This window comes from Gekko japonicus, unplaced genomic scaffold, assembly GCF_001447785.1.
Source record: "Gekko japonicus isolate JY-2015 unplaced genomic scaffold, Gekko_japonicus_V1.1 scaffold3638, whole genome shotgun sequence".
NCBI classification, from domain to species: Eukaryota; Metazoa; Chordata; class Lepidosauria; order Squamata; family Gekkonidae; genus Gekko; species Gekko japonicus.
The window spans coordinates 102925-119523 of NW_015167648.1; the positions used below are offsets into that span (position 1 = coordinate 102925).

The 16599-nt window shown below is 48.7% G+C and overlaps 1 protein-coding gene and 1 pseudogene across 1 annotated transcript; one reads left to right on the forward strand and one right to left on the reverse strand.

Annotated features, from left to right (window-relative positions):
- Positions 1–16599, forward strand: part of LOC107112888 — a 122881-nt pseudogene that overhangs the window by 96996 nt on the left and 9286 nt on the right.
- Positions 577–15227, reverse strand: LOC107112887 (oocyte zinc finger protein XlCOF6-like; the record flags this gene model as incomplete). The annotated part of the gene is made up of 5 exons (XM_015414084.1): positions 15187–15227; positions 14080–14239; positions 5754–5852; positions 2443–2494; positions 577–2270 (listed from the first exon to the last, which is right to left on the reverse strand). Coding segments are annotated over exons 1-5 (2046 nt in total), but the record flags the coding sequence as incomplete, so codon positions are not given.

Genomic DNA, 16599 nt, shown 5'->3' on the forward strand with positions numbered 1-16599 from the left:
AAGAGAAAACCTCTTTTCAGGGGCTAAGCAGTTATACAGTTTCTCTCTGTGTGGGTTCTTAGGTACTGTAGAAGATTTCCATGCTGAGTGAAACTCCGCAGTCAGAGCATTCAAAAGGTTCTCTAATGCCGCTGAAGACTGCTACAGTTACTCAATTCCTTTCCAAACTATGAGCACTCAAAACGTTTCTTCCATGTGTGGGTTGTCAGTGATCTCTTCCCACAATCTGATCATTCAAAATTTATTTATTTATTTATCGTTCGATTTATTACCCCGCTCGAACCCCCGCTAAGGGGTCTCTGAGTGGCTTACATTTTGAATCTCATACCTAATCTATGGCCACAGAACACAGGGTGGGGGGCAGTCCCTATCAGCACCCAGTGGAGGTACCGGACGGTCTTCGGGTCGGCGTTCCTCGGCTCGATGTCTCTTGGCTGTCTTCTGGCTCCATTTCGACGGTCACTCCTGCGGTGGGTCAGCTGGGCCCCTCCGACGTGCGACGCGTTCTGGCGCGGCTGCAGCTCTGTCCTTCCGGCTCCGCTGCGCCTGCGCCGTCCGCTTTCCCCTGTTTTCCCCTGTGTGGGTTCTCTGATGCAGTTGAAGATGACCACTCTGACTGAAGCTCTTTCCACACTCTGAACATTCAAAAGGTTTTTCCCCTGTGTGGGTTCTCTGATGCAGCTGAAGATGACCATTCTGACTGAATCTCTTTCCACACTCCAAGCATTCAAAAGGTTTCTCCCCTGTGTGGGTTCTTTGATGCAGTTGAAGTTTGACACTCTGACTGAATTTCTTTCCACACTCTGAACACTCAAAGGGTTTCTCCCCTGTGTGGGTTCTCTGATGCTGTTGAAGATTGCCACTCCTATTGAATTTCTTTCCACACTCTGAGCATTCAAAAGGTTTCTCCCCTGTGTGGGTTCTTTGGTGCTGTTGAAGATGGCCACTCCGACTGAATCTCTTTCCACACTCTGAGCATTCAAAAGGTTTCTCCCCTGTGTGGGTTCTTTGGTGCAATTGAAGTTTGCCACTATGACTGAATCTCTTTCCACACTCAGAGCATTCGAAAGGTTTCTCCCCTGTGTGGGTTATTTGGTGCTGCTGAAGATTGAAACTCTGACTGAATTTCTTTCCACACTCTGAGCATTCAAATGGTTTCTCTGTTGTGTGGGTTCTCTGATGCCGTTGAAGATTCCCCCTCACAATGAATCTCTTTCCACACACTGAACATTCAAAAGGTTTTTCCCCTGTGTGGGTTCTTCGGTGCACTTGAAGATTGCCACTCTGACTGAATCTCTTTCCACACACTGAACATTCAAAGGGTTTCTCAGCTGTGTGAGTTCTCCGATGCTGATGAAGATGGCCACTCCTACTGAATTTCTCTCCACACTCTGAACATTCAAAAGGTTTCTCCCCTGTGTGGGTTCTTTGGTGCAGCTGAAGAGTGCCACTGTGACTAAATTTCTTTCCACACACTGAACAGTCAAAGGGTTTCTCTGCTGTGTGGTTTCTATGATGCAGTTCAAGATGGCCAGTGTGACTGAATCTCTTTCCACACTCTGAGCATTCAAAAGGTTTCTCCCCTGTGTGGCTTCTTTGGTGCAGTTGAAGAGTGCCACTCCTACTGAATCTCTTTCCACACTCTGAGCATTCAAAAGGTTTCTCCCCTGTGTGGCTTCTTTGGTGCAGTTGAAGAGTGCCACTCCTACTGAATCTCTTTCCACACTCTGAGCATTCAAAAGGTTTCTCCCCTGTGTGGCTTCTTTGGTGCAGTTGAAGAGTGCCACTCCTACTGAATCTCTTTCCACACTCTGAGCATTCAAAAGGTTTCTCCCCTGTGTGGCTTCTTTGGTGCAGTTGAAGAGTGCCACTCCTACTGAATCTCTTCCCACATACTGAGCATCCAAACAGTTTCTCCCCTGTGTTGGTTTTTTGGTGCTCCTGAAGACTGTAACTCTGACTGAATTTCTTTTCATACTCCGAGTACTCAAAAGGTTTCTCCCCTCTGTGTATACTTCGGTGCACACGGAGCTGCGATCTATTTCTGAAGTACTTTCCGTGCTGAATGGATTTACTTGCCTTCGCTATCATTTGCTTTGGAAAAAGTACATTACGCTTTCTTCCACCTTGCTTCTCAACCACATGGCCACCTTTCTTTCTCTTAGGCTGGCCTTGATTCCTGACATTTTCTGTTAGGTCTTCATTTTTAACTTTATCTGGCATTTGCTGATGAAGGTCTTCACCCACCTCATTCCTCTGATCATCCTCTGCTGGAATAAAGAGAGAGAACCTGTTACCACCAGGGAGGGCTGGTAAGGTCCAAAGACATCTATGTGACTGCCATAGGAAAGGATTCATGGCTGTTTGTTCTCGTCCAGCCTGGCTGATCTTAACCACCCCTCCACATTTCTCCAGAATATCCAGTATTTAAGGATACCTCACCCCCACAGCTGAGCTCTTGCCCAGAAGGAGTTTCTGAGCTTCCAGATTTAGCCTGGAGAAGCGACAACTAAGAGGTGACATGATAACCATCTTCAAGTACCTGAGGGGCTGTCATCTAGATGATGGTACAGAGTTGTTTTCTGTTGCCCCAGAAGCTCGGACCAGAACCAATGGGTTGAAATTAAATCAAAAGAGTTTTCCGCTAAACGTCAGGAAGAACTTTCTGGCAGAGCAGTTCCTCAGTGGAACAGGCTTCCTAAGGAGGTGGTGACCAGTGTTCCCTCTAAGCTGAGTTAGTGTGAGCTAGCTCACAGTTTTTTAGCCTCCGGCTCGCAGATTTTTCTCTTCGCTCAGGAAGGAGGGCCCCAGAGCAAACTAATTTATGCAGCAGCCGAATTGCTTGCTCGCAACTTTAATGCCAGTAGCTCACAAAGTAGAATATTTGCTCACAAGACTCCATAGCTTAGAGGGAACATTGGTGGTGACCTCTCCTTCTTGGGAGACTTCTAAACAGAGGCTAGATGGCTTTCTGATGGCAGTGTTGATTCTGTGAACTCAGGGAGATCACGAGAAGGGAGGGTCAGAAGTGCTTAGTTCTCGTGGCCCTTTCTTACGTGCTCAGGGAAATGCTGATCCCCACTTCGGGGGCAGGAAGTAATTTTTCTCCAGGTCAGTTTGGCCAGGGTTCCTGGAGGGAGTTTTTTGTCACCTTTTGGGCATGGAGCAAAGGTCACTGGGGTTGTGGGGGGAGGGATGTATCGGTGAATTGCCTGCACTGTGCAGGGGGTTGGACGAGAGGATCCTGGAGGTCCCTTCCAACTCTATGATTCTAGGCCTCCAGAAGGCTGTATGATTGTACCAAACCAAATGTTGCTCACAAGTGAATCAGAAACACCCCCCATGGCTATTCCTTGCCTGTTCCCTTGATATAGCCATGAAGGATACTCACTCGCAGGCACCTCTTCTGTGAAGGAAATATGCTCTTGGGATCCTCTTGAGGAGTTCTCCAGCCTTTCTTTGGATACAAGCCTCTTGTCCGTCTCCACCAAAGTCTCTCTTATATTACTGGCTTCTTTGGCAGAGAGAGAGAGAGAGAGAGAGAGAGAATTCTTATATGGAGAAGGAAAGAGATTCAAGAGTAAACATTTTTTGGAAGAATGGAACCATGGTCAAGATCAAAGCCCACAATCCCAACCAGTAGAAGGGGAATGGATCTGTGCGACAAAGCACCCTAGTTCCCCCAAGGGCTAACATGATTATTAAGTGGTCTGGGCCAACTTGCAGCTGTTCATGATTCAAGTCTCCCTGCAGCTAACATCCTTTTTCAAGACCAGACTCCAGTCTGTGGTCATTGGTTAATCGTGAGAACCTTTATCCAGTTGTGTAACCACTTTGGTGGGAAAGTAACAGCGTTCCTTGCGCCTTGGTGTTTAGTCATGCAGGCCACATGACCACGGAAATGTCTTCGGACAGCGCTGGCTCTTCGGCTTTGAAATGGAGATGAGCACCGCAACCCTAGAGTCGGATTTGACTGGCTTTCGTGCAAGGGAACCTTTACCTTTAACTAGGAGGGAGGGGGGATTAGGAGGGTGCTGACAGCCTCCGGAAAACTCCCTCAAGGAAGACCCTTGATTGGGTCTTTCGGACCACTTCACCTTAGAAAGGCAGAAAGTATAATGCAGGTATAAACTGTCAAAAATGTAATCTCTCTTATTGTGAACAGATTATCGCTAACATTCGGAAAGTTCTTGTTTATTCTTTTAAAAAGAGAGAATTTATCCCCCAATTCTGTAATATCGATGTTTTAATGCCTGCTTCTGTATTTGAAACGGGTCATTTCGTAGAAAAAGAAGTGCAGGAACAGATTATCGCTAACATTCGGAAAGTTCTTGTTTATTCTTTTAAAAAGAGAAACCATCCCCAAACACTGTAATATTGAAGTTTTATGGTCTGCTTCTATATTTGAAATACGTATTCTTACTAATACACCTGATTTAACTTGTTGTATGCAACAACCCACAATATTTGATAAATCTGATGAATCTATATTTTCCCCTAACCCCCTTCCCATTTGTAAGTAAAGGTAAAGGTTCCCTTGCTCGAAAGCCAGTCGAATCCGACTCTAGGGTTGCGGTGCTCATCTCCGTTTCAAAGCCGAAGAGCCAGCGCTGTCCGAAGACGTTTCCGTGGTCATGTGGCCGGCATGACTAAACACCAAGGCGCACGGAACGCTGTTACCGTCCTACCGAAGTGGTACCTTTTTATCTACTAGCAATTTCTTGCTTTCGAACTGCTAGGTTGGCAGGAGCTGGAACTAGAGACAGGAGCTCACCCTGTCTTGCGGCACCTGGGTCTTGAACTGCTGAACTACTGACCTTCCACAGCCTGCAGTTCAGCGTCTTAACCACTTGAGCCACTGCAGCTCCAGTTTGTAGCTCACTTTTATTTGAGAAAATATATATTTTTTTAAAGCGTCTCTGTTTAACTCTTGAGGAGCCTTGGCATGGCCAGTCCGGGAGGTGGCCAGGTGAGAAAAGGGGTGTGTGGCATCCAAGGCATGCAGAGTGGCACGAGGACTTTGGTACCATGCTGCGCGGATCATCTTGCTGGAGTGCCTGTTTGGGTGAATCCTGGGTGGGAATAATAACCTGTTTCCTTCTCTTCCTTCTGGAGGTTCGCAAAAAATTCTGTCCCGATTGCTTGCTCCCTGGCGGGGTTTATATACAGGGCGGATGCACATGGAAGGGGTATGGGGGAGGAAGATGATTGAGCGGTAATGAAAACAGGATCTATTGAAATTCTGGGAGGTTGCCGGGTGCCCCCCCCAGCAGCTTGGCAACCCTAAATAACCCATGATTTATTTTGAGTCCAGTACCACCTTTGAGACTAACAAGGTTTCCAGGGCATAAGCATCCAAGAGTCAAAGCTCCCTTCGACAGGTTCTCCCATTCATATATGCAGAACCCCAAGCATGCCAGGAAAACAGCCCTTTATGGGGGAGGGGCGGTCTCCTGACTTCAGAGGCCATTTTAGCCCAGGCTTCCTCCCCCTCCCGGCCCTGGGTGAGTTGGGGGTGAATCAAGGCTCCGGCCTTGAGTGAGTCGTGCATGCTTCAGGCTAGCGTGGCTTGGCTAATGCTGAATTAGGAATTAAAGGGGAAGATTGGAGTGGTGGGGCGCTGAAAAATCAATAGGGGGTGCCACCACGTGAGCCCCCATGGCTGGCTACAGCCCTGTCACAATGCCAGCAATTTGCACCTCTGGCACCTATGAAAGATCCTTACCCAGGAAGGCCACATTCCCATAGTTCTCCAGCATGACTTCCCTGTACAGAGCTCTTTGTCCCGGATCCAGCAGGGCCCATTCCTCCTCAGTGAAATAGACGGACACCTCCTCCAAGGAAAAGGGACACTGGAAGAAAAGGCAGATTCCCTCGTCAGAGATCATGCCAGGCAGAGATTGCAGACTGGAAGGGAGAAGTCTGGGAAGGTACAGGATGGAAGGCTTCGTATGGGGGGAAAGAACAGCATTCAGAGGGTCTCTCAGGCAGGCACCCTGTAGAAACTACAGGAGCAAAAGCCCCGGTGGGAAAGCAGAAGGGACCCAGGCTGTCCCCTGCTCATCTTCCCTACCTGGACTGGAGGTCCATCAGCCGTTTCCACACCTCTGAAAAGATGACGGCTCAACAGCATCTCTTCACTGCTTGTTCCTGAGACAAAGGAGGAAGGAAGGGTGTTTCCTTGCTTGTTCCCTGCTTCACGCACACACACACCCTTCTCAGGGTTGTGAAACCTTGCCCGGTGTACACTCAACACATTTTTAAACATTTTAAATTAAATTCCGAGAGAGGCAGCAGAGAAGCACCAGGTACCTATGAGCCTCGGGGACTATAAATGCTGCCAACGCATTTCAGACTTCTTTGAGACCTGCGTCTGGGCTGGGGGGAGGGCAAGAGAGGGGTGGAAATGACGTCGCCGCATGACCCGTCGCCATCACATTCGACACAGATGTGACAGGAGCGCATCTGAAGACTCAAGGGTACTGTGAATGAGTTTTCAGAGTGTCTCTTGGCGTGCTAACGTCACAACCAGGTTTTCAGCAAAGAGCAATGTCAACATGACACCACATGTGCCGCAAGTCCCTCCCAAAGCCCTTCCCCAAAGCTCCTGGAGGTGCCGGGCCATAGCCTTGCCATCCCTACTCCAGCAGTGTATTTCCCAAAGCGGCCCACCAGATGTCCCTTACAAGCACGGGCACAGAAGCCAGATCTTCCCATGATTATTGGGCCCTCGGAACTGGTTCTCAGAGCTCTGCTGCCCCAGAAGGTGTAGGCTCCCTTGATTCACTAGGCAGAATAGCTCTGCCCAGGTTTGTCTACCTTTCCTCTTTTGAGCCACCTTGAGTTCCTCTTATTTAATTTTGTTAATGTGTTTTTATTGTATCACAATCAATGGTCCCTCTAAGTTGTAGAGTCTTGTGAGCAAAAAATCTACTTTGTGAGCTGCTGGCATTAAAGTTGTGAGCGAGCAATGTGGCTACCAGTGTTCCCTCTAAGCTGAGTTGGTGTGAGCTAGCTCACAGTTTTTTAGCCTCCAGCTCACAAATTTTTGCTCTAGCTCAGGAAGGATGGCCTCAAAGCAAACTCATTTATGCAGCAGCCAAATGGCTCGCTCACAACTTTAATGCCTGTAGCTCACAAAGTAGGATTTTCGCTCACAAGACTCCACAGCTTAGAGGGAACATTGGTGGCTACTGCATAAATTAGTTGGGCTCTGGAGCCATCCTTCCTGAGCTAAGACAAAAAAGTGTGAGCTGGAGGCTAAAAAACTGTCATCTAGCTCACACTAACTCAGCTTAGAGGGAACACTGATCACAATATTGTTATTACATTACAATTTAATTCCAAAATGTTTTGATACTTCTTTTACCCCTATTTTCCCCCTCCCCCCCTAAGGTGGCCAACATCATATTTTCGATTTACATTTTCAACCATGAGCACATTCTTTCCAACTTTCCAAATATACCCATGTTGGCTTTCCCTTTATAAACCCATTTAAAGTATACCATCCATTTCTTTTTTATCTCCTTCCTTTTTGCAGTCCACAGCTTATCTTGCTTTAAACATTCCAATATGTCTGACTGTATATATTTGTATAGATATTCATTCCATTTTTCTAGAGTCCATTTTGAGTTCTCCTTCCAACCGTATGCAATCACTGCATGCGCTGCTAATATCAATGCTTTAAAAATATCCTGATTTTGTTTCTCAATTCTATAGTTTCCCAATACACCCATAAATAATAAATCGACGTCTATATCCAAGTTAATTTTACATAACTCTGCTATTTCCCCCTGTATCTTTTCCCAAAAGTCTGTCACCTTTGGGCATTCCCACCATAAGTGAGAGTACCACCCTTCTTTTGCGTTACAGTGCCAGCAATTAGGTTTCATCCTTTTATTATATGCCAGTTGGGCAGGGGTTCTATACCACTTCAAGATTATCTTCCTTTCGAGTTCTCTATACTTTTCTAGCTTAATTTTCTTCAAGTTCACCATTAACTTCTTAACATCCTCGGTAGTAAATTGTTTTTCTTTATTCCATTTCTTTTTGAAACTTCTAAACATAAATTCCGTATCTTTTACCAGTTCTAAATAAACCTTCCCTGCCAAACCTGTTTTTATTTCTTTCACATATAATATTTGTTCTATATTATTGTCTTCCCTTTTAATAGCTTCTTTATACTTATCTTGTTTAATTAAAACATACAATCCCATTAAATTTAACCAATATCTGTTTCCTAGTTTTTTGATTCAACTCCTGAAGTGTTAATAAATTCCCTTGGCTATTATACATATCCTTCACTCTTGATATTCCTTCCTCCTGCAGGTCTTCCCAAAATTTTGGATTCACCTCCTTCTGTTCCTCTTATTTAATTTATTATTTATTATTAGGCATCTAGCCCATCCTCCCCCGAAAGCAGGCTGAGGGTGGAATATGACAAAACAGAGATATCCAATTCAACTTACAAAACTTCACAAACGGGCGTGAAGCAACAGTAATATAACCTCAATAAATAACAATCTCACCGGTAACATCAATAAACAAACTATAACAGCAGTTGATGGCATTGCCCAATCACTCCTGCATAAGCTCCCCACACGTGTGCAGACAGATGGTAATTTGTGCTGAAGGGGGCAGACAAAAGACAGTATAGATTGCATATGAGCTCTTTTTGTAGCAGGTACTCATTTGCATATTAAGCGACACACCCCTAATGTAGCCAATCCTCCAAGAGCTTACAGTAGCTCCTGTAAGAAGAGCTCTGTAAGCTCTTGGAGGATTGGCTACATTAGGGGGTGTGGCCTAATATGCAAAGGAGTTCCTGCTACAAAAAGAGCCACCATGGTAACTATATCTCCACCACCTCAACCACAGGCCTGGAGGAACATCTCCCTTTTGCAGGCCCTGCGGAAATCATGGAAAGAAGGTGAGCGGTCAATATTTAAAATTAATGGAAGGAATTGCCATTTAGAGGCATCAGTTAATGGACGTTGACTGGACTCCTTTCAGAGGCATCAGTTAGTGGACAAATTAACTCTGTGTTGTGTGAAGAAGTCTCTAATTTTTTCCCTGACCTGAACTCTCTACCCATCAGATTCAAAGCGTGCCCCAGTTGCATTCAGGCATGATAAGTCCTTACCACAGGAGAGGGCATCTTGGGCACACTCCTGGGCCTGCGCCCTCTGCCCTTGCTCCAAGGAAGCTCCTCCCGCCTCTGGGAATGTCGCTTCCGTCTTCACGGATGGTGTCCACATCTGAAACAGCAGGGAGACTGGGTAAGAGACTGAATGGAAAAGAGACCAAGGAATGGATCCTGGCCCACTCCCAGACTCTGCACCCTTCCATCAGCAGACCTGGTGAGTTATCTGGAGGGATAAGAAATTCTCTAGTAGAAGAGGCTGCTGAAGGAGGCCGTGAAATCTCCTGTTTGAATGAGTAACACTTGGACAGATGTCATCAGGGAATCTTTAGGATAAGGCCAGATATCCCTACTTGAATTGGACATACCTGGAGGGAATCCCCTCACCTGTTCTGCCTGCCTCTTCTCCTCTGCCTGACTCAGGAGGAAACCTTCGGCCAGGGCCACCACCTGGGAACTGGTCTCCGGCCCACATCCTCTGACCCAGCATTGCATTTCCTGGGGCAGGACAGCCAGGAACTGCTCCAGGATCACCAGGTCCAGCATCTGCTTCTTGGTGAACCTCTCCGGCTTCAGCCAGTGGTTGCAAAGTCCATGGAGCCGGCTGCAAACCTCTCGGGGCCCATTCGCCTCATGGTAGCGGAACTGACGGAAGCGTCTGCAATGTGAGTCTGAGATTGCAGTGAGCTGATAATGGATATCTGGCACCGGTCTTTCCCAGAACTCAACACCACTCCCAGCTTGGGTGGCATGGGGGCTGTCTTGCCAGTTGCTTGCTGCCTTGCCAGTTCCTGGTCCTTCTGGGTTCTCCTCTTCCATCTCTTTCCCCTTCCCTTCGGTCACCTCTGACTGTGGAAAGATGTCTTTAGTCACTTGGCTATGAGGGGCTTCCCTCTGGGGGGAAGGAGAGACACAGGCAGTAACACGGAAAATCAAAGAGAATGGAGATACACCAGTGAACATCACAAACCTTCATGAGCTCAGGAGACACACAAGAATTGTCCTGGTGGGTCAGAACAAAAGTATTTTGTGTGTGTGTACGTGTGCGTGTGTGCCTGGAAGTCATGGTGACTTCTGGTGACCCCTGCTGAGGCTAAGACGTATCAGAGAGGTGGCTAGTGTTGGGGAATATAGGAGTGCGGGACGGCCTTCTTCACCCAGCTTGATAAGGGAAGGGGATGACGCTGGCAGGGACCCCATAGATTCAGAGGGAGGGGGAGAGGGAGGGAGAGAGGGAGAGGGAAGGAGAAAAGGGGAGGGAGAGAGGGGAGAGGGAGAGAGGGGGAGAGAGAGAGGGAGGGAGAGAAAGGGGGAGAGGGAGAGGGAGGGAGAGAAAGGGGGAGAGGGAGAGGGAGGGAGAAAGGGGGGGAGAGAGAGAGAGCTGTTCCAAAGTATCTATTATTTATTGAAGGACAAAACCAGAATGCAGAAATTTTCAAACATAACATTCTAGTATGCAGTATACAGAATTAATCAGATTAATTAGATACCTAAATAGAGTTCACTGTAGTTCTATAGAGTTTATATCCTGGTTATTCTGTCTAGACCTGAATGGAGGGTGTTTGGCCCAGAATAACAGTGACTAAAAAAGAAAATCCAAATGTTAAATACATTTTGCCATCTATTGAAGCTAATGTGGCTGTCAATTAGACCTGTGACGGACATCTGACGTACTTGACCAAATCCAACCCCTCATATACAGCAAATATGAACTCTGCCTGTTATATGATGTAATAGCTGTAAGGGCAAGAAGCCCCAGGCTACTATGGTGCTTCTCTAAATGACAATCTGTATGCTATCAGTGGGTCGGTGCGGCTCTAGACATATACTATGTCAAGGATAACTCAGGAGCTGGGTAAACTATGTTTAGGCTTAAAGACTAATATCATGAACTCAGAAAAATATAAACGGTGTTCTAGGACATAGTGAATCCAATGCAGCACTTAGCTAGACACGATGCAAAGCCTTATGGGATACAAAGCCAGAGGACCATAGAACGGAGGCCAGAGACAGAGCTTATTTTAAAAAAATGGCTAAGAGAGAATAGGACCCAGTTTCCCTTAACAATAACTTCCCTGACAGATAGATACTGCCTGCCTCTGCAGCCTGCCCTGGTATTCCTTGGAGATCTCCCTTCCAAGTACTTGCCAGAGTCGATCCTGCTTAGCTTCCAAGGTCTGATGAGATCGGGCTTGCCTGGACTATCCAGGGCAGGGCGAGAGCAAAAGATCATCTTGTGGTTTGTAGACCAGGTTTAATATTATTTTTCTGTATTACAATGCAAGAAGAAGAAGACGAGAAGAGATTGGATTTATACCCCGCCCTTCACTACCCAAAGGTGTCTCAGAGCGGCCTACAAACTCCTTTCCCTTCCCCTCCCCACAAAAGACACCCTGTGAGGTAGGTGGGGCTGAGAGAGCTCTTGACAGAAAACTGCTCTTTTTTCAAGGACAGCTGTGCCAGAACTATGGCTTGCCCAAGGTCATCCAGCCAGGTGCGAGTGGAGGAGTGGGGAATCAAACCCAGTTCTCCCAGATTAGAGTCCGCGCACTTAACCACTACACCAACCTGGCTCTCTACACCAAGCTATTTGAGATGTGCTTCCATGGTTCTTGGGAAAGTTGAGTGCCTCTGTTTGGCTCTTTAAGGATGTTAACCAGCTTAGTCTCTCATTACATTGGTTCGGATAAGAAATTCCCTAGTCGTAGTGGCTGCTTAAGAAGGCTGTTAAATTTCCCATTTGGATGAGTAACACTTGGGCAGATGTCTGGCAGGAAACCTTTCAGATAAGGCAGGGCCAGATTTAGACTTGCTGAGGCCCTAAGCTGTACAAAACCCAGAGGCCCCCTACTGTTTTAAATTGCATCAGCTGGTCTCAGAAAAATTTAAAATATATACGCCTTTTTAATATTTGAAATCATTTTTTATATTGTGTTTTTATTCGAGGCCCCAGCAGATTGCGAGGCCCTAAGCTGTAGCTTATTTAGCTTATGCATAAATCCGGCACAGAGATAAGGCCAGATATCGTTGCTTGAATTGCACATATCTTGGGGGAAGCCCCTCACCTGTTCTACCTGCCTCTTCTCCTCTGCCTGACTCAGGAGGAAACCTTCGGCCAGGGCCACCACCTGGGAGTTGGTCTCCGGCCTGCATCCTCTGACCCAGCACTGCATTTCCTGGGGCAGGATAGTCAGGAACTGCTCCAGGATCACCAGGTCCAGGATCTGCTTCTTGGAGTGCCTCTCCGGCTTTAGCCACTGGCTGCAAAGTCCATGGAGCTGGCTGCAAACCTCTCGGGGCCCACTGGCATCATGGTAGCAGAATTGCCGGAAGCGTCGGCAGTGTGCATCTGAGATTGCAGTGAGCTGACAATGGATATCTGGCGCCGGGCTCTCCCAGAATTCAGCACCACTCCCAGCTTGGGTGGGATGGGGGCCTTTCTTTGCTGTCTTGCCAGTTCCAGGTCCTTCTGGGTTCTCCTCTTCCATCTCTTTCCCCTTCTCTTGAGTCACCTCTGATTGTGTAAAGATGCCTTTTGTCACTTGGCTTCTCTCTGGGAGGAAGGGAAGACACATGGAAAGTAAAAGAGAATGGGGATACATATCCCAAATCTTCGTATGCCCAGGAGACACATGAGAATTGCCCTGGTGGATCAGAACAAAAGGGCATCTTGTGGTTTGTAGACCACATTTAAGATCATTTTTCTATATTACAAACCAAGGTATTTGAGATATGCCTCCATGGTTCATTGGGAAAGTTAAATGTTTCTGTTTGGCTTTTTATTAACAAGCTTAGCCTCTCATCGCATTGGCTCAGCCTGTCCTAAGGGCTAATTCCTAAAATAAACCCAAAAAGGACAAGAGAGACTGGTGACCAGTGTTCCCTCTAAGCTGAGTTAGTGCGAGCTAGCTTAGTTTTTTAGCCTCCGGCTCACACATTTTTGTCTTCGCTCAGGAAGGAGGGCTCCAGAGCAAACGAATTTATGCAGTAGCCAAATCGCTCACTCAAAATGTTAATGCTTGTAGCTCACAAAGTAGAATTTTTGCTCATAAAGACTCCACAGCTTACAGGGAGCATTGCTGGCGACCCCTTTACCCGAAGCCCTGAAGTGTTAGGCAAGAGCTCTGTCCGGGCACCTGGCTGAGGAGAAGGGGCAGAAAAATGCAGGCGGCCTGCACAGCAACAGTGTTTTTAAATTAAATTCAATGTCTTTAATCACATACACTATAATTACATTAATTTAATTCTGGGAGACCTCCAGCTCATACCTGGATGTTGGCTACCCTAGTCCTGGAAGCAACCACTGGGTGACTTGATACCCCTTGACTTGCAAGACTCAACAAGGCCTGGCTGCTTGCTACCCTTCAACAACAGCCAACCAACGGAAGCCAGTGTGGTGCTGCGGCTAGAGCTTCAGAAGAGTCCCCTGGGGGACCCAGGTTCGAATCCCCATCTGCTGCGGAAGCTCACTGGGTGATTTTGGACCAGTCACACAGCTCTCCGGGATGCAGGGCCCTGAAAAGGGGAGGGGGGGGACTCTCGCTTCCTCTCCTGGGCCGGCGGCTGCCTTTCCCCGGCCTCCCCCCCCCCACGCCATCCCATTGCAAGAAGCTCGGGAGTCCTCTGCAGTGTTCTCTCTAAGCTGAGTGAGTGTGAGCTAGCTCACAGTTTTTTAGCCTCTGGCTCACACATTTTTGTCTTAGCTCAGGAAGGGATGGCTCCAGAGCCAACTAATTTATGCAGCAGCCAAATGGCTCGCCCACAACTTTAATGCCGATAGCTCACAAAGTAGGATTTTTGCTCACAAGACTCCACAGCTTAGAGGGAGCATTGGTCCTCTGTCTTCGGCCAAGCCCCTCTGGGTCGCCGCCAGCAGTTCCCTCCCCCCCCCCCTACTTCCTTCTTCAACCCGTCCCTCCCCGTATGCATTTTTATACCTCCTTGACTTTGCACCGAGAATCCAAGTCCAGCTTCTGGAAATGGGAAATCTGCAGAGTTAGCGTTGGATTGTGGAGACGGATGTCATCCCCGAAGGTGTTGTCCCCGGCCCGCCCGCTTGGCTTCTTGCAGAGGGTTAAGGGGGGCGAGTCTGCGCTCCTAGAGAGAAGGGAGACGGCGGCAGCGCGTCACTTCCCGCAGGATCCTCTCTCTCTCGCTCTCTCTCTCTCTCCGCCCCCCAAAAGTGGGTGCCTGCATCAGCCCCGAAGAGCAGGATCGGATGAACTAAAAGTGCATGGGTGTGTGTGTGGGTGTATGCAGGGGTAGAGGAAGGGACGTGGGGGGGGGGGCAGGGGGCGTGGAGAGGGAATGCCAGGTTGCAAAATGAGTTCAGAAGACGAGGGCGGAGGGCGAGCAGCAGGTTCGAACTCTGGTTTCGGTCGGGTGCAATGTTCCCTCTAAGCTGCGGAGTCTTGTGAGCAAATATTCTACTTTGTGAGCTGCTGGCATTAAAGTAGGGAGCGAGTGATTTGGATACCGCATAAATTAGCTTGCTCTGGAGCCGTCCCTTCCTGAGCTAAGACAAAAATCTGTGAGCTGGAGGCTAAAAAACCGTGAGCTAGCTCACACTCACTCAGCTTCGAGGGAACACTGTCTCGGGTGTGACTGAATTCTGGATTGCGTTTGAGTCTGTTCTTCTGCTCTCTTAAGATTATTTTGCACATCCGCGAGACGTAAATGCGAATGTGAGACAACAGGAGATGCCATCTAGGCGCAATGCAGTGTTGATGTCTGCTATCGGTTGTTTTTGTAAAAAAAAAAAAAAAAAATTAGACGGGGCAGAGGGGATGTACTTCCGCATTTTTATTGCAACTCTACTTGTGCTGTAATGATTTCCAATGGAGCCCATGCAAGTCAATTGGCATTCCTGGCTCCCATTGTTTCCAATGGGTCTTCCAGCGTCTCCCATTGTTTCCAATGGGCAATCCTGTCCTTCCTTTTAGTAGATCCCGGGGCAGGGGTGTGGCTAGGAAGCATTATACGACCAAGGCCCCGGCCCCGATAGGAACATCTGTATCAACATCAACAGCCGCTGTAACCCAGACCGCGGTGGGGACTGACTGCCTGCTCGCTGGACCCCGTTCATGCCTGCCGCTGGATGTGAACTGTTTTTAGCACACACACCCCGGGGGGGGGGGGGGAGAGGCAGACTTCGACGGACAAGTTCCCCTCCTGGCTGCCAGCGAGGCCAAAACCCCAGAGAGGCCGCCAGGAAAGCGGGGTGGAGTGGTCACTTTCTTCCTGGCCTGGAATATGCAAGGGGGAGGAGGGGGGGGGGATCGGCCTTTCCGGCTCTCCTGCGTGCAAAGCGGCATCAGCTCCTCCGCCCTCCTCCCCCGTGAGCCAAGGGGGAATCCTGGGGCTGGTCGGTGGGAGGCGAGGCTGGGACATCCGGGGGTGGTAGGGAGGGGAAGTAGAGAGGCCAGGGGCAGGCCCCGATCCGGGGGAGGGAGGGAGAGTCGCCCCACTGCAGAGCTGGGGGGGGGGTTCTTCTCCTTCGGCCGCTCCTCCTCTTCTGCTCATCTTTGCACCTGGCTGGGGAGGGGAGGGGTGAGATCCAGCCCCTTCCCTGCATTGGGGAGGACTTGCCAATGTTCCCTCAAAGCTGTGGAGTCCTGTGAGCAAAAATTCTACTTTGTGAGCTGCTGGCATTAAAGTTGTGAGTGAGCGATTTGGCTGCTGCATAAGTTGGTTTGCTCTGGAGCCCTCCTTCCTGAGCGAAGACAAACATGTGTGACCCGGAGGCTAAAAAACTGTGAGCTAGCTCACACTAACACAGCTGAGAGGGAACACTGCTTGCCAGTGATTTGGACTGGGGGGAAGAGGAAGCAGAGACTGTCTGGATGGGTGGGGGTGGGGGGAGGCGCAAAGAAACATTTCTATTTGCTGACTTCAGGGCTGCAGTCTCCCACCTCTCCCCTCATGAGCCAGGCAGTTCAATTCTAGTTCCTCGGGGCCTTCCCACCCCGTGACCTCTCTTCAATGGGTGGAACAGGACAGAGGGTTTTGGCATCCCCCCTTGGAGGGGAGGCAGGAGGGCCTTGGCTTCCGTCAGGGTCAGGGACTGAGCGCCCAGGGATGGATTTGGCCAGGCTGGGAGGACACATGGCCTGGAGGTGAGGGGGGCTGGATGGTCACGGGATGTCCGACCTCCTTCCCCATAAAAACTGGCTGGGTGGGGGGAGAGGTGTCCGGTCAAACCTGGGTAAATTTCAGGACCTTCCATTGTGTCCTGACCAGTGTTCCCTCTAAGCTGAGTTAGTGTGAGCTAGCTCACAGTTTTTTAGCCTCCAGCTCACACATTTTTGTCTTAGCTCAGGAAGGGTGGCTCCAGGGCAAACTAATTGATGCAGTAGCCAAATAGCTCACTTTAATGCCAGTAGCTCACAAAGTAGAACTTTTGCTCACCAGACTACACAGCTTAGAGGGAGCATTGGTCCCGACACCAAGCCGGAGAC